The sequence below is a fragment of the Phacochoerus africanus genome, chromosome 8 (assembly GCF_016906955.1).
Source record: "Phacochoerus africanus isolate WHEZ1 chromosome 8, ROS_Pafr_v1, whole genome shotgun sequence".
Taxonomy (NCBI): domain Eukaryota; kingdom Metazoa; phylum Chordata; class Mammalia; order Artiodactyla; family Suidae; genus Phacochoerus; species Phacochoerus africanus.
Genome location: NC_062551.1, coordinates 42961017 through 42987923, shown reverse-complemented (window position 1 = coordinate 42987923; position 26907 = coordinate 42961017). Strand labels below are relative to the sequence as shown.

At 48.8% G+C, this 26907-nt stretch overlaps 1 protein-coding gene across 1 annotated transcript; it reads right to left on the bottom strand.

Moving 5' to 3' along the window:
• On the bottom strand, positions 1-26461 carry WDR88 (WD repeat domain 88). The gene is made up of 12 exons (XM_047791317.1): positions 26410-26461; positions 26149-26315; positions 19411-19521; positions 15504-15592; positions 13755-13818; positions 11735-11873; positions 10792-10921; positions 9310-9497; positions 6845-6927; positions 4963-5031; positions 2281-2373; positions 1-174 (listed from the first exon to the last, which is right to left on the bottom strand). The coding sequence occupies exons 1-12, from the start codon at positions 26459-26461 to the stop codon at positions 1-3; spliced, it is 1359 nt and encodes a 452-aa protein (XP_047647273.1).
• Between the last annotated feature and the right edge of the window lie 446 nt (positions 26462-26907).

Below are 26907 nucleotides of genomic sequence, written 5' to 3'. Positions count from 1 at the left end.
TCAGCCATCCTTGTCCGGGCTGCACCCCCTGGCCAGTAAATCCTCCCCTTCTGATGATGACAAGGCCTCTGCTGACACATCTTTTGCATCCATCCGGCAGAATACACATTTGGTGACAGTTTCATGGAAGAGGTCACTTTCATAGGTGGAGAAAGGCCTGTCACATTCTTCACACTGACATGAAATAATATTTTAAAAGAGTAGAAAGGAGGTGCTGATCAGAGGAGATGGAGGCAGGCCAAAGCCAGAGCTGCCTCTCCTCTCTGGGGTCTCTGAGCCCACAAGGGTGGAACGTGCAGGCCACTGAGAGGGAATAAGCACAGGCTGCTCCCTCTCTTCCCTCACAAAAGCTAGGAGGCTCCCACCAGCTCATGCCCCAGGAATAAAGAGCCACTTGACAGCGGAAAAGACAGGGGATGTCCCAGCCTTTGCTCTGGGCAGAGCAAAACTGCACGGTGAGGGGGTTACCCTAACTCCCCGACATCCTGGGAACACCTAACTTTTGAGAATCAAGTAGGCAAGATTTCTGAACAAAGCAAGAAATTTTACTAGATGGTGAAGGTACCTGATATCCTCTATCTCTGAGCCTGTTTCTAGCCAAAGCAGCACAGCTCACTTGCCGCATCTGCTCCCCTCCAAGTAAGTGACACAGGGTAAGTCTCTCAGGCCATGGGCAGAGGTCTCTGAGGGGGGTCCCACCCCAGCATGGTCCCTGTGAGACAGGCCTGCAGGTGGCATGCCCTGGCACTCCAAGCTCCTGTGCTTTGCCACCCTTGCCCGCTCCAGAGCATCAAAGCCTGCAGGAGAGGAGGAGCAAACCCCCGGCCAGGGCAAGCCCTCTGGCCTCTGAGGCTTCTCATGCTGGTTAAGAGTAAGTCAAATGCAGCAGGCTCATCTTTGCTACAGCTTCAGGTGAACTTCTTTCTTTTGCAAGAAAGAAATTAAATCCTTTACTTATCTTATTCTATGGCATACTTTCCCATAACCCAGGCCCAGAACAGCAGGGCTCAGAGGAGGCAGCTCCTGAGTGCCGCCCTGGGGGCAGGTGGGGAACACAAGCCCGGCGGTGTAGCCAGTCAGCTTCCAGGGCCCAGGAGCCAACATGACCACAAAGGCCATGAGACAGCTGGCCACAAAAACCCGGTCCACATGGGTCCCGCCCCTCACCTCCCTGCCCCCAGTGCCGTCCCCCAACCTAGCCACCCCCAGAAGTGGTAGCTCCTAGCTGGGCTTTCTGAGCAGAGACAGGCCTAGGGGCTCCAGGATCCACAAGGGCCCAGCAGGGACTCCTTAGCCTCTCCAGGTGGCAGCCAGGTACCTGCACTGTGAGGTTCCAACAAGGACTGGCCTTGCGGCCCAGGACCAGTGAAGCAGGAGATTTGGCCACTGTACCACGTGATCACCCATGAGAAAACTGGACTTGAGCCCCTTCTGTGGAAAATGGGGGGGCCTGGCTGGCTCTGCTGCAGGAGTGTAGGAGGCCCACACCGCGTCCAGCTGTGTGCCAGCCATCCCTCCAAGACAACCTGGGGCCTCGTCTCCTCCCACTCACCCCACTCACTCCACCCCTCAGCACCAGGCTCACTATTGCCTCAGGGTCTCCACACCTGCTATTCCCTCTGCTGGGAACTCTTCCCTGAAATAGCTGCACGATTCATTCCCTCACCACTTGCAAGTCTTTGAACAAAGGTCACCTCAAAAGGTGACCTATCCTGAACCCCCTTTAAAACGTTGCAACCACCAGCACTCCCTCCCCTTTTCTATGTTGTTTTTCCCCAAATTACTGATAACCATGGGACTTACTACATAGCTTTCTTATTTCTTTCTTCATCGTCTGTCTCCCATTTTAGAAATGTAAGCTCTCTCAGGGTGAAAACTTCAATCTGTTTGGTCATAGCTTATTTGTTTTCGTTTTTTTTTTTTTGCTTTTTAGGGCCATACTTGCGGCATATGGAGGTTCCCAGGCTAGGGGTCCAATCAGAGCCACAGCTGCCAGCCTACACCACAGCCACAGCAACACTAGATCCAAGCCATGTCTGCGACCTACACCACAGCTCACGGCAACACTGGATCCCCAACCCACTGGGCGAGGCCAGGGATAGAACCTGCATCCTCATGGATCCTAGTCAGGTTTGTCAACGGCTGAGCCATGAAGGGAACTCCCTGTTTGGTCACAGTTTTATCTCCAGTTGCCTAATAAATGTTTGCTCCAATAATAAATTAATTAGTAGAGGGAACCAATGAAAGGCTTCATTTAGCTTCATTTTACCCAGTACCAACCTGTTTCATCTTTAAGCCCAGGGCCTTCTTGTACTCGATTACCAAAGGAATTTGGTCAGTTTCTTCAATATTCCATAGCCTCATGGTCCTATCCTAAAAGAAGTTAAAGACCAAACCAGGAGTCACAAAATGGGCTCGTTAGGCTCAGAGGACCCAGGGAGGTGTATGGCATCCAGGTTACGTGGGGAGAATTTTGACCCGCAGAGGGACAGAATTAGGGTGACCAACTGTTCCAGTTTCTCCAGCACCAGCCCAGCCTCAGCACTGGAAGCCCTATGTCTCCGCATACTCTTTTCAGGCTGCAAAAAGTCTCACTTTTCTGCAGTGGGGGTAGAAGTTTGAAGGGTAGTACAAAACCCCCCAAGTAGAAGCTGAAAGCAAAACTATGTTTAATGCCAAATGAATATGCCTACATGATCCTGTCACTATTTTCCACGACTCCACTCTTGTGAGCCCCTTCAAGTGATATGACTTCAGTATTCAACTTAACTGCACTGTAATTGTGTTAAGAGTCTGCCTTTGACTTTACCTGGGGATCAGCTGTGATGCTTTGTTTCAAGATAGTGCTAAGTAGAATTTTTAACATTGTGAATATTGTGTTCATGTTTTCTAAGAGTTCAGATAATGAAAATAAGAACAATTACAAGAACAATCCCAGCATGGGAGTTCCCTTTGTGCCTCGGTGGTTAACAAACTGGACTAGGATCCAGGAGGACTTGGGTTCGATCCCTGGCCTGGCTCAGTGGGTTAAGGATCCAGTGTTGCTGTGAGCCATGGCATAGGTTGCAGACACGGGGGGCTCAGATCCCGAGTTGTTGTGGCTGTGGTGTAGGCCAGCAGCTGTAGCTCCAATTAGACCCCTAGCCTGGGAACCTCCATATGCCAAAGGTGTGACCCTAAAATGGCAAAAAAAAAAAGGAAACATTATAAAATACATTTTTCTTAATCATACTTGCTTAATTTCTTACTACCAGATACTATTCATTGCCATTTTTAACTACTCCTATTGTTTAAATAATAGCATTTATGTAACAGAAAAGTAGATAATTTCAAATAAGCACTCTTTTTTTTTTTTTGTCTTTTTGCTATTTCTTTGGGCCGCTCCCGCGGCATATGGAGGTTCCCAGGCTAGGGGTCGAATCAGAGCTGTAGCCACTGGCCTACACCAGAGCCACAGCAACTCAGGATCCTAGCCACATCTGCAACCTACACCATAGCTCACGGCAACGCCGGATCCTTAACCCACTGAACAAGGCCAGGGATCGAACCCGCAATCTCATGGTTCCTAGTCAGATTCGTTAACCACTGCGCCACGACAGGAACTCTGATAAGTACTCATTTTTGATACTTTGTCTTGTACTTTTACTTTTTTCCACCTTTATTGAGATATAATTATAATTATGATTAACCATTTTTCATATTTTTAGGCTAAAGTCATAACACATTGGCATATTGTTTTTTTCCCCCTGCTTTTTAGGGCTGCACCTGTGACATATGGAAGTTCCCAGGCTAGGGTTCGAATCAGAGCTGCAGCTACCGGCCTACACCACAGCCGCAACAATGTGGGATCCGAGCCGCGTCTATGACCTACACCACAGGCATTTCACTTTTATTATGTGTCATATTATTACGGGTATTTTGGGGTCAGGTGTGACAGCATTCCGCATTGGCTCTCTGCAAAGTTGATCATGGTGGGCAGAGCCTTGCCCACATTTTCATACACCTAGAAAACCCAACCCAGAGAAGAAGATAGCTCTAATAATAGGTGGGACCCCACTTCTCTGGTGCTCACATGTGAAGGACAGCTGTTAAGATATCCTAGGCTGGCGGCCATGTGCCGAGGATACAGCAGTGGGGGGAAGACCTGCCTGGAACCTCAGGGTGGTCTGATCGTCCACAAGCTGACCCCTTCCCCTCCAAGGCCCCCTACTGGCTCCATCACACTCTTCAGTCTACACAGGACTTTGCTCCAACAAAACTCAAATGACAACAGTGCAAAGAAACACCTGGCAACTTCCTACATGAGCAAAGGGAAGGCCCACCTCCCACCTTTCCAGGCAGTTCCCCAGATGGCGAAGGCCTGGCCAGGTATGGCCTTCAGAAGGAGCTGCTCAGGAGTTTTACTTGACCGTACACGTCTGCTAACACCAAGTCTCGTGAATGCGATTGAGATTTTTAAGTCAATCAAAGGTTGGACCCTTTTTTTTTTGCTTTTTTTTTAAGGCCGCATCCGTGGCATATAGAAGTTCCCAGACTAAGGGTCAAATTGGAGCTACAGCTGCCAGCCTAGGCCACAACAACATGGAATTTTTTTTTTTTTTTGCCTTTTTTTTAGGGCCACACCTGCAGTATACAGAGGTTCCCAGGTTAGGGGTCGAATCAGAGCTGTAGCTGCCGGCCTAGACCACAGCCACAGCAACGCCAGATCCTTAACCCACTGAGCGAGGCAGGGATTGAACCTGCATCCTCATGGATGCTAGTCAGATTCGCTTCCACTGAGCCACAACGGGAGCTCATGGACTTTGAACCACGTCTGCAAACCACTCCACAGCTCACGGCAATGCCAGATCCACAACCCACTGGGTGAGGCCAGGGATCGAACCGGCATCCTCATGGATACTAGCTGGATTTGTTTCCGCTGCACCACAATGGGAACTTTGCCAAAAGACTGGCCACTTTTACCTTTGAAGCAGACAGGATCCATTTCTTGTTGTTGCTAACGGCAACGTCCATCACCCAGTCAGTATGGCCCTGAAGAAAAAAATATAATTTTAAGAGGATCTAGAGAAAAAGCCTTTGCAAGAACAACAAAAACCAAAAAACAAAGTCAAGAATCCAATGTTGCCTACATTTAAGAGCAACCAATTGGGCTCCCCTGGTTTCACCAAGGACATTTAAGGTGGAGTACAAAGTATAAACTCTTGTAATTCATGTGTAAATTGTGACACCATATGCATTTTTAAAAACAGTACTCTGGGGAGTTCCCTGGTGGCCCAGCAGGTTAAAGATCTGGGGTTGTCTCTGCTGTGGCTCAGGTGGCTGCTCTAGTGCAGGTTTGATCCCTGGCCTGGGGAACTCCCACAGGCCAGGCGCACGGTCCCAAAAAAAAAAAAAAAAAGTACCTTGGTGCTTAGCATGATGGGAAAAAAAGTGTTATATTCCCAGCTGGTGCCAGAGCACCTCTTGCAGGTTTTTATTTGCACTCTTTGTTCTAGGAAATACCACTCAGATGTCCTGTTGGTGAGGGAGCTTTGGGCTTCAGGTCACTGCAGATCTACCCGTTGTGGCTTCAGTAAATGGGGGTTGTCATCCTCAGGTATAAGGAGATGAGAGGATATAGGTACCCTCGCTGGTTCAGACACTTAATGATGTTGGAGCTGTCAGCATCTTTTTCACTCTCTGGCCTTTCCCTAAAGGAAAGAGGTGACCAGCGAGGTGTTAAACTGCCATGCATCACAAAAGGACAGGACTTTGATGGTGGGAGACTAGAGGGAGGAGAGAAAAGGAGCCAGAAGAGAAGGAGCAGCGCAGGGACAAAGGGGCTTTTAACCCCAGTGAGTTTGAACACTCAGGGTTTTTGTTGTGGATGTTGTTTGGATTTTTGTGTTTGGTTTGGGGTTTTTCTGGCCAAGCCCACAGCTTGTGGAAGTTCCCAGGCCAGGGATCAAACCTGAACCACAGCTGTAACCAAAGCCACAACCAGGATCCTTAACCAGCGGAGCCACGAGGGAACTCCCATTCAGTTTTAAGCTATTTCTTTGCTGCGATGTAAACTCCCTGTGCCTCTCCAAACCCACCAAGAAGAGGGTCAGACAGAACAGCCCTGGGAGCCTGAAAGTTATGGTGATCAAGGGGGATGCTGTCTACACTGGGGTCACAGGGAACAGACAGACCAAGAGTAGTGAACACAAGCATTCACAGCCAGAGGTGGCCGAGAGACCACAAAGGTGGCCAAGGATGCAGAAATCGTGGGGTGGAACAGAGGCACCAAAGGAGCCCGTCCTGGGACTGCTGCACCTCTGGACTCTCGCCCTGGTGGAGAGCCACAGAGCCACTTTGGGCTGAGGCTCCTCTCACTTGCAGCCAAAACACCCAGTTGACCCTTCTGGAGCCCCACAGCTTTCTGCACCTGCCCCATGATGGCATTCGTCCTTCTGCACCGTCATTTCTGCTGTCTATAGACACAGCCCCTGCAGTGTTTTTGCATTTGCTCCTCCATCTGCCTGGAATGCCCTTGACCCAGACCCTCACTCACGCAGTCTCTCCTCACCATTCAGTTCTCAGCTCAGGGGCCACCTTCTCCAAGAGGCCCTCCCAGCCCACGTACTGTGGGTTCCCCCATGGAGTCTGTTTCTAGCACATCACCCTGCTGTGGGTTCTCCATGTCACTCACCACTGCCAAGAATTTGTTGGTTCCTTGTCTGTCCTTCCCCACAGGGGCGTCAGCTCCATTGGGAACATTTAGATCTGTCTCACCCACTGTTGTATCCCCAGCACCCAGCACCCAGCATGAAAGGACGGAAGAATAAAGCTCAGATCCTCTATCTGATGCTGACATTGGTACCTTGAGGGAGAGCTTCCGGTAGCCTTCTCCTACATCCCAAATAGCCACAACCCTGTCGAATCCTCCAGACACGAGAAAAGAAGCTGGAACACAAAACAAAAGAGTCTCAGGTGGGGGTCACCTTTCCCAGGCAACTGCTTCCTCCTCTGGCGAGGCCAGAGTCGGCCAAGGGATGCATTTGTGAGGTCCCCCCCGCCGTGGCTCAGTCTGAGGACACTCAAACCCCCAACTCAATAACCCCAACCAATTACAGACTCTTGCCATGCTCTTCATGGTAGTTGCGTTCTAGGAAGTCATCCCAAACACTCAATGAGTGATGACTGGACCACTGTTCTTGGGGGAAACCTGGGGTTAGGTTCCTTGGAGTCTCTGGATGCAACGTTTTCATCAACCAATCAATGCATACCCTTGTTTTCCATCTGTTTTGTTTTGTTTTTGTTTTTGTTTTTGGCTTTTGTCTTTTTAGGGCCACACCCGTGGCATATGGAAGTTCCCAGGCTACAGGTCTAATCAGATGTAGCTGCTGGCCTACACCACAGCCACAGCAACGCCAGATCGGAGCCACATCTGCGACCTACACCACAGCCACAGCAATGCCAGATCCGAGCCGCATCTGCAACCTACACCACAACTCACGGCAACACCAGATCCTTAACCCACTGAGCGAGGCCAGGGATCGAACCTGCATCCTCATGGATGTCAGATTCATTTACGCTGAGCCACGACAGGAAACTCCTCTATCTGTTTCTGTTTAAGGACACCTTATTGGATATATATAGCTTATTCATTACCATTGAATTCCTGGCCATCAGTGCTGTAACTCATGCCTGAACAAAGCTGATCTAACATGCGTTTTCCATGTAGGGCACATCACGGCCTACCTGCACTTAGTGACAATGAAAAGCACTGCAGCAGTATGCTCAGGGGCCACTTTCAACACCAAAATCATCCACAAAAGCACAAAGTGCAAAAAACGTGGGACTAAATAGATAATAAAAAAGACACATTGGAGTTACCATCATGGCTCAGCAGAAATGAATCTGACTGGTATCCAGGAGGATGCAGGTTCAATCCCTGGCCTCACTCAGTGGGTTAAGGATCCTGCATTGCCGTGAGCTGTGATGTAGGTCATAGACGCAGCTCAGATCCCTTGTTGCTGTGGCTGTGGTGTAGGCCGGCAGCCGTAACTCCTATATAACCTGTAGCCTGGCCCCAGGCACATTCCATATGCCACAGGTGGGGCCCTAAAAAGACAAAAAATAAAAATAAAAAGGACACCTTATGATAAGAGAATTGAGAGAAGGCAGAGAGTTGCCTTGTTCAGCCTCAGCTGGGAACGTGTGCATGCAGCAAGCTTGTTGCTGCTCTACACGTGTCCATGGGTGGCTGCAGAGGTGCCGTGAGTATGGATTTTAGGATTACAAATAAATGCGACCAAGTAGGTAAATTCACAAACGTGGAGTCTGCAAGTAGTGGTGATTATCTATATGCAGCTCTGGAACATATAGAGCCAAGGATAGAAGTGGTGGGGCCCCTCTTAGGGGGCTCTGACTCACACAGAGGCTACTTCTGAAGAGGGAAACATTTCTCAAGTCAGGTCCGATCACGTGCGTATTGGTTGGGTACCCCCGACACACAGAGCAAGCCCACTTCCCCCCCAGGACTGCGGAGTAGAACACTCGGCCCCTGGGTATCAGAAATAGTCACCACCCTCACTGGGGCCAGCTGCCCCTGGTAGCTTCCTGCCATTGTTCCTGATCACATCCTTCACCCAGAAACAGCTCCCCAGTTTCCCATGGAGAAACACCCCTCGCATACTCTCAGCCCCTCCAGTTCAGAGGGTACCGACTCTGACTTCTAGCTCTGAGGATGGGCAGGGGCCTCAGGCCTGGCCAGTCAGAACAATTCACCCCCTGCTAAAGGGGCTGGTTCAGAGGTGGGCATGTGGCCCCAGCTGGGCCACTTGGGAGTCTTCCATGGAACCTGTGCTGGCACCGTCAGAAAGAGACTCGCTCTTTCTCCAGGATCACCAGTGGCCAGAACGGTTCTTGGCCTAGACCACCAAAGGCCATCTTTGCCACCTTGGGGGGAAAGGTCAAAGAAGAGAGAAGTTGAGCTGAGGGACAGAGTGGAAGGGTTGAGCACAATGAGTGAGAGCACACTGCCTGAAGTGTCTGGATCCAGCCACTCCTGAAGGGAGATCAGCTCCTGAACTTGCCTGTTTATAGAAGTTAATTAATTTTGTTGCTTAAACCACATCAAGCTGAGTTTCTGTCATTTGCAAAATTATGCTTATGGATCTCACTCACTCCTGGCTTTTCTGTTCTCGTGGGAAATAAATCTACCCTCATTGTTGGCATCACTGGGAAGCCTCTCTGTACTTAGGTAAGTCTGTGAATGGAACACGAGGAACGCTGCCCCGCAAGCCCATGGGTGTGGAATCCTTTGGCATGTTAATTACTCACTGTCTCTGGCAAAGTGGCAGGAGCTCACAGAACCTTCGTGGCCCTGCATCAGAGTCACACAAGCTCCGCGGTTCCGAAACTCCCCTGTATGGATGTTCCATATTTTTAAGGTTTTATCCCAAGAGCTTGTACACAGGAAATGGCCACTGAAGGTGAAACAGCAGTTTGAGATTGCATTGGTATGTGCCCTGCAACACACATGGAAAGGTGCCCACATCAGCCCTTCACTCCTGGAGGATCTGAGGACACACTTAAAGGGAAAGTCAGTGGGAGTTCCCATCGTGGCTCAGCGGAAATGAATCTGACTAGCATCCATGAGGACACAGGTTCAATCCCTAGCCTTGCTCAGTGGGTTAAGGATCTGGCATTGCTGTGAGCTGTGGTGTAGATGGGCAGCTGCAGCTCCGATTTGACTCCTAGCCTGGGAACCTCCATATGCTGCAGGTGTGGCCCTAAAACGACAAAAAGACAACAACCAGAAAAAAAAAGGGGGGGGGGGAGGGGGACATCAGAGCTCCAATGGGACCTAACAGACATCAATCCTTCAGTCACTGTCTGCATCTTGGGTGAGAACCACACTGCCCTTGGGTGAGAACCACTGCTCTAGTCGAAGCTGCTCGAGGCTTGAGGGAAAAGGGCAGCTGGAAGAGGTGTCAGTGATGGTTAATGGACGGACAGCCTTTTGGGTTCAAAGGCTGTCTCTTCTGCACATTCTCCCGCCCCTTCTCTCCAAGACATGGGGGCCTGGCTCCTTCTCCAGTTCTCCTCTCCTGCCCCTCTTTCACCTACTCCTCATTTTTTTTTTTTTTTAGGGCCGCACCTGTAACATATGGAGGTTCCCAGGCTAGGGGTCCAATTGGAGCTGCAATTGCCAAGCCTCCACCACGGCAACACAGAATCCTTAATGCACTGAGTGTGTGTGTGTGTGTGTGTGTGTGTGTGTGTGTGTATGACTCAGTCACTAAGCTGTACAGCAGAAACTGATACAATGATGTAAATCAACGCTAATAAAAAAAAAAAGAATGATGGAGTTCCCATCATGGCACAGTGGAAACAAATCCAACTAGATGCCATGAGATTGCAGGTTTCATCCCTGGCCTCGCTCAGTGCGTTAAGGATCCGGCGTTGCTGTCAGCTGTGGTGTAGGTCACAGACACGGCTCAGATCTGGGGTTGCTGTGACTGTGGTGTAGACCAGCAGCTCCAGCTCTGATGTGACTCCTAGCCTGGAGACTTCCCTATGCTGCTGGTGTGGCCCTAAAAATAAAAAAAAAAAAAAAAAAAAAAAAACCACATGGACATTTTAGAACTGACAACTACAACAACAAAAAAACCCCTCAGTGCAGCACTCTGGACCAGAATTGGAGATACTACAGGTGGACACGGGCTGGGCAGCAGCAGGTGTGCAAGTGGAATCCAGGAGGGCATGAGTGGAGGGAGTGGGGACTCCTGCCACATCCCTGTCCTCCCAGAGCCTCCTCACTTGGTGATGGTGAGCAGTGTGGCCTGAGATGTAACATCCCAGATTTTGATGCTCCTGTCGAATGAGACGGAAGCCACCTTCTGGCTGTCGGGGTCAAAGCAGCACGCGGTGACCGACATCCCGTGATGATCTGAGGCACAGGGAAAGTGACCGATTACCCCTGTGTTCTGCACTCTGGGCCACCTGCACCATGGGACACAGGGGCTTCCTCTGCTCCCCTAGAGAGTGACCACATTACAGAAACACAACTCTGGTTTTCACAAGGGACTCTTCACTCCCATGGACACTTTCTGTGGGCCTGCTGTGTATCAGCCTTTGAGCAAGGGGCACTGCCCTTTGGAGCTCCCATCATGGCGCAGTGGAAACGAATCCGACTAGGAACCATGAGGTTGCAGGTTCGATCCCTGGCCTTGCTCAGTGAGTTAAGGATCCGGCGTTGCCGTGAGCTGTGGTGTAGGACACAGACATGGCTCAGATCCCACTTTGCTGTGACTGTGGTGTAGGCTGGTAGCTGCAGCTCCCCTTCAACCCCCAGCCTGGGAACTTCTGTATGCCCTAAAAAGTACAGCCCTAAAAAGATTAAAAAAAGAAAGAAAGAAAAGAAAACACTGAAATACTTTATGTGCATTATTAATAATCATTGTGATTGTTTCCACATTTTAACAATGCAGATAAAATACTAAGAAGGTTGGGCCTCCACTCAGTAAAAGACTGGGCTTTAAATGTCCACGTGAGGTTGGAATAGAATGTTGTTTCATTTACGACAAGCATGAGACTGAGCAGAGCCTTAACCAGTCTTGGTTTTAACTGTCAGTGCTTTTATCAATCCATGTCCCATCTTTAATGATGTGGTTCATAGCGCTGCGGGTTCACCAAATAAAGCAATGGAAGTGGCTGTTACCACCATGGACAGAACAGAGCAGAGAGCCCGTTGAAAACTCACCTTTGATGTGGGACACGGTGGTGGTGTCTTTCGCATCTATTATACAGATGCCGCAGTCCACATCCAAGCCTGACACCACGTATTTACCATCAGGGGAGAACTTACAGGAGACGATGAAGGTTTCATGACTAAGCTTCCACTGAAATAAGGCCAGAAGCAAAAAGCTTAAAAGCTTTGGCACAGCGAAGGAAACAATAAACAAAACGAAAAGATAACCCAGAGAATGGGAGAAAAATCATTGCAGATGGAGCAACCAACAAGGAATTAATCTCCAAAACATACAGCATGATATCAAAAAAACAAACAACCCCGTCAAAAAATGGGCAGAAGATCTAAACAGACTTTCTCTGAAGACGACACACGGATGGCCAAAATACACATGAAAAGATGCTCAGCATCCCTAATTATTAGAGAAATGCAAATCAGAATCACAGGTGGGTGTCACCTCATGCCACTCGGGACGGCCATCATCAGAAAGACTACAAACCATAAATGCTGGAGAGGGTGTGGAGAAAAGAGAACCTCCAACACTGCCGAGAATGTAAACAGGTACCAGCACTAAGGAGAACAGTATGGAGGTTCCTCAAAAAACTAAAAATTGATTCAGCAATCGTACTCCTCGGGATTTGCAGGACCATGGATGGAGCTAGAGATGGTCACAGTAAGTGGAGGAAGACAGAGAAAGACAAATACCGTAGGATATCACTTACATGTGGCCTCTAAAAAAAGATATACCCCCAAAAAATGATACAAAGGAACTTATTTACAAAACCGAATAGACTCCCAGGCATAGGCAACAACCTTATGGTTACCAAAGGAGAAAGGGAGGGAGGGATGAATCAGGAGTTTGCGATTAATAGGTACACGCTACGATATATAAAACAGATGAATAACAGGGACTGGGGAACCATATTCAACCTCTAGTAATAACCTATAATGGAAAACCATCAAAAATCTCATATATATTTAAAACAGAGTCACATTGCTGTACACTTGTAACATTATAAATCAACTATACTTAAAAAAAAATTTTTTTTGTCTTTTTAGAGCCACACCCTTGGCATATGGAGGTTCCCAGGCTAGGGGTTGAATCAGAGCTGTGGCCACCGGCCTACACCACAGCCACTCGGGATCCGAGCCACGTCTGCAACCTACACCACAGCTCACGGCAACGCTGGATCCTTAACCCACTGAGCAAGGCCAGGGATTGAACCTGCAACCTCATGGTTCCTAGTCAGATTCGTTAACCACTGCGCCACGACGGGAACTCCTAAGATTGTTTTTTTAAGGAGAAAAAAAAGGAGGGAGGGAGAGGAGAGATGATGAGAAGCTCTGGGGCGAAGGGCGTCAGGATGGGGCAGGAGACCTAGAGGGGCCCCTGAGCAGGGACAAGGCTACCCGGGCACCAGGGAAGAGAGACAGGGGACCTTGGGCCAGTTTGGATGCATGGATGGTGTCCCTGCCAAACTGGAGAACAGACTGGGAAGGGCCCAGAAGCCTTGTGCCTCAGCTCTACTTCCTGACATCACACAAGGGAGGGTCTCTCCTTTTTTTTCTTTAAATTTTAGGGCTACACCTGCAGCATATGGAAGTTTCCAGGCTAGGGGTTGAATCGAAGCTGCAGCTGCTGGCCTACACCACAGACACAGCAACACCGGATCCTTAACTCACTGACTGAGGCCCGGGATCAACCCGCATGAACACTAGTCGGGTTCTTAACCCACTGAGCTACAGTGGGAACTCCCAGGGAGGGTCTCTTTGCCCACACTGTTCCCTCAGCCTGGAAAGCCAGGCTCCGCATCCCGCAGCCCCACCTCTGCCTCCTCCCTTATATCCATCCTCCCCACCCCTCCTCTGCCTGCTTCAGAGCGCTTTCCTTCCCCAAAGCCAAACTTCCATCATTTGGGGTCCTGAAAAGAATTCTCCTTTCCTAGTCTCACTCCACGACCCTCTCCAGGCCACCTAAGTTCCCACCCAGATCCTGTGCTGCGACATCTCCACTGGGGCAGAGCATACATACCAGCAGCTTGCCTGTTTCAAGGTCCCAAGCCCTCACCGTTTTGTCATAGGATGCTGCAACAATTCTGGAAATAAAATGGCAAACACAGGGGTCTTAACAACCCAGACAATAATGCCTGTGGTTTCTATGAACAAACCATAAGAAATTCTTTATAGGAGTTCCTATCATGGCTCAGCAGTAACAAACTGACTAGTATTCATGAGGACTCGGGTTCGATCCCTGGCCTCGCTCAGTGGGTTAAGGATCCAGCATTGCTGTGGCTGTGGTGTAGGCCGGCAGCAGCAGCTCTGATTCGATCCCTAGCCTGGGAACTTCCATATGCCTCGGGCACAGCTGTATAAAGACAAAAAAAGAAAGAAAAGAAAACAGAAAAAATTAAAAGTCATTCAATTTTTTAAAAAAGACATTCTTTATAGAAAATGTCCATAATTTAGGACTATAATTGCAAATAATACCTGAATCTTTCTAGAGATGTTCCATGAGTCCCCCGCCTCCATCCCCAGAGAATAAGGGGTTCTCAATGAAAACACAGAGAGCTCCTACCACAGAAGGCACAACCGCACTGCTCCCTTTCATAGGCCCTCACCACCCAGATGGGTTCTGTTATATCTGGCACACGAAAGGTATCATTTCTTGCGTTCTGTAATTGACTGTCTTCTTCTGGGAAAATATCTGCAAGGCACAAGGCTCAATCACTCCTTCCACTACTTACATGTCTATATGTTTTGTTTGGTTTTGTTTTTTGGCCATGCCTACAGCAAGCAGAAGTTCTGGGGCCAGGGATCAAACCCATACCACAGCAGTGACTTGAGCCACAGCAGTAACAATGCTGGATCTTTAACGCACTGAACCACCAGGGAACCCCAATATCTCTCTCTCCTTTTTTTTTTTTTTTTTTTTTAGGGCCGCACATGAAGCATATGGAAGTTCCCAGGCTAGGGGTTGAATTGAAGCTGCAGCTGCCAGCCTACAGCACAGCCACAGCAAGGCCAGATCCAAGCCACGTCTGTGACCTACACCACAGCTCATGGCAATGCCAGATCCTTAACCCACTGAGTGAGGCCAGGGATCAAACCCATGTCCTCATGGATACTAGTCAGGTTCATTACCCTCTGAGCCACAATGGGAACTCCTTTTTGTTTGTTTGTTTGTTCTGATGTCTCTATTTTTACAAGAAAAGACTTTCATAGCTCATTTCATTCTGAAAATTTTTTTTAAATAATATTCCTTAAATAATATACCTATTAAAATAATGTAAATATACCCTTGTCTTATATTGCATGTTTCTATGGCAATTGTGTCCCCTAGAGAAGATAAATTCCCACGAAACTTAGATTCACACACTAGTTTTCACTAGTAGACTAATTTGTAGTGGCTGCTCAGGGTAAGAGTAAATCCATTCTAAAGCAAATCCCTTGTCTTTTGGGGAGTTTCTGTTGTGGCTCAGTGGGTTATGAACCTGACATAGTGTCCGTGAGGATGTGGGTTCAATCCCTGGCTTTGCTCAGTGGGTTAAAGATCCACCGTTGCCATGAGCTGTGGTACAGGTCACAGACTCGGCTCAGATCTGGTCTTGCTGTGGCTGTGGTGTAGACGGGCAGCTGCAGCTCCGATTAGACCCCTAGCCTGGGAACCTCCATATGCCACAGGGGTGGCCCTAAAAAGACAAAACAAACAAACAGTAAACCATCCCCGGCGTGCACCCTTCCCTCTTACTTTCCTGACCAGAGTGAAATGAGAGCAAGTCACCTTCTGCTGTCAGCTGTGACGCTGCACTCGATAACAGGAGCTCCGGGCGCCGGCTCAAAATCCCGAACGACAGCTCCATCCATGGCATCCTCAAGTCAGAGGGAGAGAGGGGAGAGGGCAGCAGTCACTGAGGTGCCAAAGCTGTGTGCTGAGTTCAATGTCAACCCTGAGCTGGTCTGAGAGCCCATAATCCTATGACTCTTACCCGGCCCAGAGGGCGAAAGGACGTCCCCGCCACTCTCAGAGCTGGAAGAACACCCTCGCTGGCATCCCGAGCAAAGTCCTCCTCAACACTACAGTGGCTGATGGCAAACGGGCCACTCTGAGGGCAGAGCTGCACACAATTTCCTCAATCCCTACTGGCCAAAGGGGCATTGCAGAATCTAACAACATCTTTTTTTTTTTTTTTTTTTTGCTTTTTAGGGCCACACTCAGGGCATATGGAGATTCCCAGGCTAGTGGTCGAATTGGAGCTACAGCTGCCGGCCTACACCACAGCCACAGCCATACCAGATCCCAGCCGCATTTGCAACCTAAACCGCAGCTCACTGAGTGAGGACCAGGGATCAAACCTGAATCCTCATGGATACTAGTTGGATTTGTTTCTGCTGCGCCACAACGGGAACTCCCAAGGTTCCTGCTCTTTGACCCAGCAGTTCTACTCTGAGGGGTCTCTCCTAATGAAAGCATCTGAATTGTGGCCAAAGACTAACCCATGAAAAGGTTCATCACATGTTACGGGGGACAGACGGCAGACACACGGGCATCAGTCTGCGTCCACCGAAAAAGGGAGCCGTTCAAATAAATTCTAACGCATCCAGGAGTTTCCGTCGTGGCACAATGGTTAACGAATCTGACTAAGAACCACGAGGTTGCAAGTTCGATCCCTGGCCTCGCTCAGTGGGCTAAGGATCCGGCGTTGCCGTGAGCTGTGGTATAGGTTGCAGATGCGGCTCAGATCCTGCGTTGCTGTGGCTCTGGCGTAGGCCCTCGGCTACAGCTCCGATTAGACCCCTAGTCTGGGAACCTCCATATGCTGCAGGAGTGGCCCTAGAAAAGGCAAAAAGAACCAAAATAAATAAAATACAATAAAGTAACACATCCAACAGCGGAGCCCAAGCAACAGTTATCATGTGGAAGGGTGATAACTGGAGAACATGATGAGAACAAAGGAGGGTAATAACTGGACAATATGATGGGAGCAATGGGGGCAGCAGAGGGCAGGGTGCCTGTTGTGCTGAGATGAAATACCTTCAGTAAGAAATGTGCGGAGTTCCCATTATGACTCGGTGGGTTAAGAACCTGACTAGTATCCATGAGAATGTGGGTTCCATCCCTGGCCTTGTTCAGTGGGTTAAGGACCTGGCATTGCCTGCAAGCTGTGATGGAGATTTGGCTCAGATCTGGAATGGCTGTGGCTGAGGCCTAGGTCAGTGGCTGCAACTCCGATTCCACCCTAGCCTGGGAACCTCCATATACCACAGGTGCAGCCCTAAAAGATAAAAAAAAAAAAGAAGTAGTGTGAGGGTTTGCACACGCCCTTTGAGCCAGCATTTCCACCTCGAGGTATTCTCACACACCGGCAAAATGGCCTGGGTACAAGACTGCCCATGGCAGCATTTTTGGTTCATTTGTTTTTTGTCTCATTGTTTTAAATAGCAGAAGTTTGGAAGCAACCTAATTGTTCACCAGCAAGGGCCAGGTTCACCCACCTGGGGTGGGTGGGGTGCTCTGACCTGAACGAGGAGGCTCTATATGTGCTGTTTATAAAAGAGTTCTAAGAAGTATTGCTAAGGAGTTCCCGTCGTGGCACAGTGGTTAACAAATCCGACTAAGAACCACGAGGTTGCGGGTTCGATCCCTGGCCTTGCTCAGTGGGTTAAGGATCCGGCGTTGAGTGAGCTGTGGTGTAGGTTGCAGACGTGGCTCAGATCCCGAGTTGCTGTGGCTGTGGCGTAGGCCAGTGGCTACAGCTCCAATTCGACCCCTAGCCTGGGAACCTCCATACGCCGCAGGAGCAGCCCAAGAAATGCCAAAAAGACAAAAAAAAAAAAAGAAGAAGAAGTATTGCTAAGTGTGGGAGTTCCTGTTGTGGCTCAGTGGTTAACGAACCTGACTAGGAACCATGAAGTTTCGGGTTAGATCCCTGCCTCGCTCAGTGGGTTAAGGATCTGGTGTTGCCATGAGCTGTGGTATAGGTCGCAGACAAGGCTCAGATCCCGTGTTGCTGTGGTTCTGGTGTAGGCCGACGGCTACAGCTCCGCTTAGACCACTAGCCTGGGAACCTCCATATGCTGTGAGAGTGGCCCTAGAAAAGGCAAAAAGACAAAAAAAAAAGTATTGCTAAGTGTGAAAAGCATAGATCAGGAGTTTTGTTTGGTGCTTAGAATGTTTTAAACTTTTCTCACTGTTCTGAAAGGATGTAACCAATTGTTGTATTCCTTATTATCATGGCAAAATACTATTTTTTTTCTCTGAACCTTAGTATTGTCTTTATTATGAGCTTTCTCATCACAAGCAATGGTTGGCATAATCAAATTTTTGAGTTATTTTTAAGGCAATCAAAAAAAAAAAAAATCCCAGGAGTTCCTGTCATGGCTCAGCAGAAACGAATCTGACTAGTACCCATGAGGACACAGGTTCGATCCCTGGCCTCACTCAGTGGGTTAAGGATCGGGTATTGCTATCAGCTAGGGTGTAGGTCGCAGATGTGGCTCGGTTCTGGAGTTGCTGTGGCTGTGGTGTAGGCGGGCAGCTACAGCTCCAATTCCACCCCTAGCCTGGGAACCTCCATGTGCCACAGGTGCAACCCTAAAAAGCAAAAAAAAAAAAGAGAGAGAGAGAGAGATTAAAACAGATGTTTGGGCCTAAGGTGGGTCTCGAGAGGAGGGAGAGAAGGGAGAGGCGAGGAGACATTTTGCCCCAAACACCACGATGGGAGAAAGTGCGGTGTAGGGTAAGGGCTTCGTCATCTCCTGAGGGAGAGCTCTGGATGGGTCCCTAGTACGGGGCCTGAACCATCTGGACAGTCCCCACACCCTCCTGTCTAGTCTTCCTGGCTCCGTAGCCACCAATGACCCAGAAGGTGCTGCTCCAAGGTGATCCAGAGGGGGAGAAGCTATCCTCCACCTGGTTACCTGAACCAGAACCCAGGACCCCACTTTGACTCACCCCCTCTGTCCCCTTCCTGTCCCTGAAGCCAGAGGAGACAGCAAAGCTCAAGCACCAACCGTCCTCCCCGTGGGCCCCGCCCCAGCCGCGCGGGCATCCATGGCCTGGCCCCTCATGTGGTCACTGTCCTCTCCCAGCCCTGCCCCCTCCTCACCCCCTCCCGGCTGACCAGCAATGCCCCCAAACAGGCCTGCCAGGGTCTGCTGGTGATGCCCAGAAGACTCTGAAAGAGTTCGTGGGGGCCACCTTTTTGTGTCCTTGTCGGACCATCACAGTCCTATTCCTGCACCTTCGAGCAGGAATCTGTGCTCAGGCCTCCCCATCACCCCTCATGGACAGGTCCCAGGCCTGGCCATAATGCCATCTCTGTGGGTGGAGCTGAATATTCAAATGAGAAGGAGACCCAGAGAGATGACACAGCACAGAGACCCCAGGCAGGCCTCAGGCACAGCCTCCAACCAAAGGTGGTGAGCCCCGGGTCCCGTGGTCTCCATCCCTGCTCCCAGTGCTTCCAAATCAACAGGCTGACAGCAGCCACACTGACCTCATCTCTCTCCACTGGCTTGACACCAGGGTGAGCCCTCCCTCTGCTGCTGCTTCTTGCGCTTTGCTCAGAAAGGTCTCTCCAGTCTGTGGGATGCTCGAATGTCTGGGGGCTCAGCAATGGAGGACTCTCCACAAGAGGTGGCATAAGCTTACGGGATGTTTTGGTTCCACCAAACCCTGGGCCACCTACCCACAGCTTCACGGTGCAGTCATAGGAACCACTGAGGAGCTTGGTATCATCCACACAGAAGTGACAGGAACTCACAATGTGCTGGTGTCCCTTCATAATTTTAAATGGGATCTGAAAAAAGGATAGACTGAGCACGTTCAGAATACTGGGCCAATATTTTAAAAATTAATAGAATTCCTATACACTTGCAATGAACAATCCAGAAAAAAAAGAAATTAAGAAAACAATTGCACCAAGGGAGTTCCCCTTATGGCCCAGTGGAAATGAATCCAACTAGGAACCGTGAGGTTGGGGGTTTGATCCCTGGCCTCACTCATTGGGTTAAGGATCCAGTGTTGCTGTGAGCTGTGGTGCAGGCTGCAGATGCGGCTCAGATCTGGTGTGGCTGTGGCTGTGGCGTGGCCCAGCAACTATAGCTCTGATTTGACCCCTAGCCTGGAAACTTCCATACACTTCAGGTGTGGCCCTAAAAAGCAAAAAAAGAAAAAAAAAAGTATATAGATGTGAATTCCCATTGTGGCTCAGCCGTAATGAACCCAACTAGGATCCATGAGGATGCAAGTTTGATCCCTGGCCTTGCTCAGTGGGTTGAGGATCTGGCTACAGCTCTGATTCAACCCCTAGCCTGGTAACCTCCATATGCCGAGGGTGCGGCCCTAAAAAGAAAAAAAAAGAAGGGAGATGGTGATGTTGTCACTGCTGAGGCTCAGGTTTGATCTCTGGCCCTTCTGCACACTGTGTCTGTGGCCAATAAATAAATAAACAAATCATAAAAAGAAGGGAAATCTCAAACCAATCATCTAAACTTCCACTTTAAGAAAATAGACAAGGAGAAAGAAAACAACAAGCAAGATGAAGAAGCTGAGAAACCACCCCCAGTCAAACCAACAGGAGAACTCACCTAAAACAGTCAACAATGAAACAGATCTCTGCAGTCTGACAGACCTGGAGTTCAAAAGAGAAATAGTGAAAATACTGAAGGAATTAAGAGAAGATATGAACAGTAATGCAGACACCCTCAGAAAGGAACTAGAAAATATAAGGAGGAGCCAAGAAAAACTAGAACATTCATTTGCAGAAATGTAAACTGAACTAAGGGCAGTAAAAACCAGAATGAATAATGCAGAAGAACGAATCAGTGATATGAAAGATAGAATAATGGAAATCACTCAATCCGGTCAACAGACAGAAAACCGAATCAAAAAACTGGAAAGCAATATAAGAGACCTATGGGATAATATAAAGCAGGCCAATCTACGCATAATAGGAATTCCAGAAGGAGTAGAAAAAGATAAGGGGATGGAAAATATATTTGAAGAAATTATCGCTGGAAACTTCCCAAATCTAAAGTTTCAAGATACTAGAAGCACAGAGGGCCCCAAACAAACTGAACCCAAATAGACCCACACCAAGACACATCATAATAAAAATGGCAAAAGTTAGTGATAAAGAGAGGATCCTAAAGGCAGCAAGAGAAAAACAGAATGTTACCTACAAGGGAACCCCCATAAGAATATCAGCTGACTTCTCTACAGAAACACTACAGGCCAGGAGGGAATGGCAAGAGATATTTAAAGTGCTCAAAGGAAAAAATATGCAACCTAGAATACTCTATCCAGCAAGAATATCATTTAAAATAGAAGGGGAAATAAAAATTTTTTCCAACAAACAAAAACTTAAAGAATACTGCAACACAAAACCCAGGTTAAAGGAAATATTGAAAGGGCTTCTCTAAACCAAAAAGAAAGGAAGGAAAGGGAAGAAAAAAGAAAAAAAAAAAAAAAAGAAGAGGAAGAACTAGGACTGAGGAAACCGCAATCAGAGAGCAGTCACTCAAATAAGCCAGCATACAGATTTAATCATGAACAGGCCTCAAACAAAATAAAATTAAAAAGAAAAAAATAAAAAAGAGTCATCAAAACCATAAAATGTGGGCAAGGGATGTTAGGAAGTAAATAACCCTTTTTGTTTGTTTGTATGTTTCTCTTCTTAATTTTAATATAGTAATGAAGTGTTTGAACTTACAGGACCATCAGGCTAAAACACACAATTATGGGAAGGGGTTAGCATACTTAAAAAACAGGGCAACCACAAGCCAAAACCAAATATTGCATTTACAAAAAATGAAAAAAAAATACACTCAAGAAAATAGACAAAGAAAAGCAAATTAAATCCAAACTCCAAGAAGAAAAGAAATAACAGGAATTAGAGCATAAATCAATGAAATTGAAAACAGGAAATCAAAAAACAATTAACCCAAAAGCTGGTTCCTTTTTTTTTTTTTTTTTTGGTCTTTTTTGTCTTTTATCTTCTTAGAGCCACACCTGTGGCATATGGAGGTTCCCAGGATAGGGGTCAAATCAGAGCTATGGCTGCTGGCCTACAGCACAGCCACAGCAACACAGGATCCAAGCCTTGTCTGTGACCTACACCAGTGCTCACGGCAATGCCAGATCTTTAACCCACTGAGAAAGGCCAGGGATCAAACCCGCATCCTCATGTATACTAGCTGGGTTCGTTAACCACTGAGCCATGATGGTAACCCCCAAAAGCTGGTTCTTTAAAAAAAAAAAAAAAATCAGTAAAATTGATAAGCCTCTAGGCAGACTAAGAAAAAAGGAGAGAGAACACAGGTTACTGATATCAGCATGGGGACAGAGAGATGTCGGGAAAGCAGGGGTGCTATAAAGAAAAAAAATGTGGCCTGCTATTCCAGTTCTACAAGGATCAAGTCCTCAGCCACTGCAGTCACTCACCACTCACTGAGTCACTCCACCTAGTCACTGACTGAAGGGAGTTCAGGTCAGAGACAAAGTATTCTGCGCTTTGGATCTATCAACTTTTTTTTTTTTTTTGGTCTTTTTGCCTTTTCTAGGGCTGCTCCCACGGCATATGGAGTTTCCCAGGCTAGGGTCAAATCGGAGCTGTAGCCGCTGGCCTACACCAGAGCCACAGCAACGCGGGATCCAAGCCACATCTGCGACCTACAACCGCCACGCCGGATTGTAACCCACTGAGCAAGGCCAGGGATCGAACCAGCAATCTCATGGTTCCTAGTCGGATTTGTTAACCACTGAGCCACAACGGGAACTCCAAGGATCTATCAACGTTAGAGGTTATGATACATACTTAAGGAAAATTTCATTGACCCCAGATTCTCTCATCTTCCCATTCATAGAAAAGCATTAAAATCATTAACTTGAGATGTCTGTTCTTTGTGATTAGCACTAATCTTTCTAGGCTTGACGACGTGTTTTTCCCAGCAAAATAGTTCCTATACGTCCTGATTCCTCCCTTACCTCTTTGGAGCGGTTCCTCCGGGCTATCTGAGAGGCTGCCTCCCAGGCTATAGCCTAGAATAAAACTTAACTCATGACTTCTACCTTATGCACTTTCTTTCAGCTGACAGTGCTGAGTTGTGGGAATGTGAGGGGATGTAGGACAGGACATTGAGGGATTTGGGGCTCTGCTGCCAGGCAGTGCCCCCACGGATGCAAGAACTCTGCATGCTAAGACCAGGTAGGGTGAGGAGGGCCCAGCAGGAGATGTAGGCATGAGGGGAGGTGCGAGTCCAGGGTTAGGGGTGGAGGTGGCGTGGACTGTGGGGAACGCGGAGTGTGGGAAGGCACAGAGATGTGCGGATGCGGGAAGTGATTAAAAAACCCTTTGCATCCAGGGAGAGGTGGGTAAGCCTGCAGAGATACGCCTGACCGCCAGGGGGCGCAGGCAAAGCGAGCCAGACAGAGGGCGCTGGGGGGCGGGGCCTGCGGGCGCCGGGCGGGTCTGAGGGCGGGGCCTGGCGAGGCTCTGTCTGCAAACAGCCTTCCGACCCGGCGAGAGGTTACTCAGTCAGTGGTCAGCGCTGCCCTCCGCCGCCACGCCGGCGCCTTGGGGGCAGCTGCCTCTGGCTCGAGGCAAAACCCTCTCATCACAAAAGCATAACTTTATCAAGGGAAAACCAAGCAGCAAGAGCGGAGAATCCCCCTACCCCTTCCGAATCTTTCTGGGCCCTCCTTTCAGACGATTTTTTGCGCAAAGTACTTTCGGGGTGCATTAGGTAGGGGGACCTCTAGGAGCCACGGAGGGAAGTTCCACACAAGGTACATTGTCCGAGGCCATAACAAATATGGCATGTAGACGTCTGACGTTTGTAAAAGCAAAAAAAAAAAAAAAAACAAAAAACAAAAAAAACAGCTCTTTTTTAGGTTTATGTAGCATCCCATAAATACGTTCCCCAGGTGTTTCTGCGCCAGTTGATCGCGGTACTGCGGCACAGCGGGAACCGGGGAGCAAAGACCCCAGCCCTCGAGTGCGCGTGGCAGGGGCACAGGGACCGCGGGGCCTAAATGGGCAGGGGTGGGAGATGAGTGCAGCCACCACACAGACAGCAAGGAGAGCCAGATGAAGACAGCTTTAGACAGAGGGCGGGAGAGTCCCCCACCCCTACATCCAGGAAGGGGGACAATGGGGACACCAGAGGCTGGAATGGCTTGAAGGTCAGCAAATCAGAGGGGAGAGGAAAACAGAGAGAGGAGCCAGAGCCAAAACGGCCTGAAAGGTCATGGCCAGATCTCCCAACTTTGTCTTAAACGTGCCAGGAAGCCAGAGAGGTTTTGAGCCAATTATTTTTAAAATTTGTGACACATCTGCGTGTGTGAGTGTGCATTATTCAAAGGCTAAAACGAAGTGTTATCATTAAGGATGTTCTTAGCAAACCATCTTAGAGAGCAGGATGAAATCATCTGGAACATTATTATTCTTGCCTTGTGCGCCTTCATTTCAAAGGATCGCTTGTTAACATTTTCATGCAGCTACGCAAGGGCAGTAACCTCGCTGTATAAACACCTCCAGAGTGTACTGTTCTCAATCACTGCTCCTTTCTGTTTATTCCAAACTGTTTTCTCTTACTCCAATTCTTTATTCTGATTTTTGTTGTTTGCCAGGGTGCTCCCTTGAGTAACTTTTTGTTCAAAGAGAAGCATCGTCTTTGAAGCTCTGAAGAAAATGTCTTTCTGCTGGTTTTATGGAGGACCAGCAGTCTGGCCAAGTAAAGAGTCCAAGTACAGAATCCAGGCACAAACGTTCCTCCAAGATCTTTGTATAACTTCTCAATTTCTGTCAACCAAATGGATCATACAAACCTTAGGCCAAAAAAATCTTAAGCCACCTCAATATGCATGCACTGGAGACTGTGAAATCTGTCTGGGGCAGCCAGCCAATGGAATATGCTCCATCAAAAAAAGAACAAGGAAGCTGTTTCTTTACTAATATGGAAAGATCTCTGAAATAAGTTTTAAAAAAAAATTAAAACCCAGGTGCAGAAAAGGCCTAAGGCTTGTTTCCATTTATGTAAATTTTGCAAACAAACAAAAAAAAAATGGAGGGGGCAGAATATGTATGTATGTGCTGGTATGTGCACAAAATATCTTGTAAGGATACAGAAGAAACTAGAAACATTTGTTACCTCTGTAGAGGGAAAGGGGATAGTTGGTGGGGAGGGGTGCTAGGGAGACTCTTAGTGTTTAAGAAAAAAAACCCCTTTTATATCTTCAATAGACGTTAAAATTGGATATCGGGGGATGGTCTATGGAGAACAGAAATAAAATACAACTCCTATGTTCTCCTTTCATTCTACTTAAAAATCAGAATAAATATCACAAATAAAAGCAAGCAAAGCACTGGCACACGCTGTGATTTCTCTTCAAACAGGCTTCCCCATGGAGACCCCACTGCACCCCTGCAGGGGGCTGGCAGGGACAGTCAGCCAGTCGACAGTGCCACTTGTGGGTTGGCTCCCAAGTCCCGTGACAGCTGGAGAAGCCTCCATCTCAGTCTGATCTCAGACTTTCCCATCTGCATGGGGACAGCCTCGCTCCTCCTATCCTTGCAACACAGGCATTCGCCACCTGTGGGTTCTATTTCCCTCCAGTCTTGCATTGAACGTGACCATCTCTTCTCACATAAGCTCTCAGTCTTTCTTTCCTGGTTTCCTTCCATATTTCTCCTGCTCCCATTCCAACCCCCTCCCTTTCCAACACTTATATTCACATTGGCTCTTCTGCATCTCCTCTGCCTTCCTCTTCTCTTTTCTCTCAGAATTATTGTTCCTTTCTGGTTTTTTTCTCTGAGTTCCCAGAGAATACTGTGAGCTTGTTTTCTCATTTTTCTGTGTCAGTTCTCTGCTCTGACTTTACAGCCTCCATGGAGGATTTTGGTTTGGAAATCCTTTTTTTTTTTTTTTTTATTTCCCAAGAATTCTCTTTGTTCACAGATGATTTCCTCTTCCCAGCCTCCAGCCTTTGTTTTATCAATGAAAGTCTTCTCAGTTATCACTGAGGATGCAAAGTAAGTGTTGTTGGGTTTTGTTTAGGTATTTTGTCATTATTATTCTAAGTTTTCTCTTACCTCTGGTGCCCTTTCATGGGTGACAGTACTTCTTCACTGATCCTAGGACCCGCACTTGGGAGTGTCACAGGAGGCATTTCTGTGCTGGGTCAGGAAACACCGACCTCCTCCCCCAGGATGGTTTCCCTGGGCCACCCTGCCCCTCCTCCAGCTGCCCCCATCCCCCGCAGCCATTCCACCCACCGGGTGTGCCTCAGGCAGGGGATTGGGCCCTGGCCTGGGCCTGGTAAGCAAGCCGCCCTCCCCGCCACCCCAGGTCCCCTAGCTGGCTCTCGAGGCCTCCCCACCTGTTGGGCACAAGCCTCATGCCCTCCCTGTGGGATCGGTTCTGACCTTGGAGAGTGGCTCCTGGTCACCCCAGGACGTCTTCTCGCTCCATAATGTCTTCTCTGGCGTCCAGTGCTTTTCGGGTGGTGACGCCTCCCTGTCCAAGGCTAGGGGGTCAGGCGAGGGCAACAGCCGGCCCCGCCGCACCTCCAAGAACGACAGCCTGAAGGGACCTTAGGCCCTGAACAGGGCCACCCAGGTCAGCTAGCGGGGCTGGTGAGCACCGTCGCAGGCGTGGGCCAAAGACAGCTGCAGGTTACATCTCACCCTGATCGGGGGCTTTCATGGAGCCGGGGGCAGCTGGGAGATGGGAGGCCATCTTGCAGCCCAGCCTGGCCGAGAACCGCGTCCCCACACGTTCCTGCGCGTCCCCGCGCCCCCCGGCGCGCGCCAGGTCTTGAGACCCGCCGGCCCTCTCTGGGCCCCGGGATCTCACCGCCTTCTCTCAACACGCCACACGGTCACCCTCCGAAAAATGAGCCTCAAGGTCTGGGTAGAAAACGAATGAGGCCAAATGTGTGAAACCGGGGAACCCCCTCCTCGCGGCCTTCCTTAGGGTCTCCCTGGCTCCCTTCCCAGGATAACCTGTGCGTCCCCTGTCTGTGCAGGAATGGAAGGAACCACACTCCCTAGGAGAAGAGCAGGAATGGGAAAGTGACCACCAGCCTCTCACACAAGATCTCAAGCCAGTCTGACTCTCCTTATCTGGACTCAGCTTTCTTTACAAGAAAACCAGAAAGAAGCCTTCAATTTTCATTTCTTTCC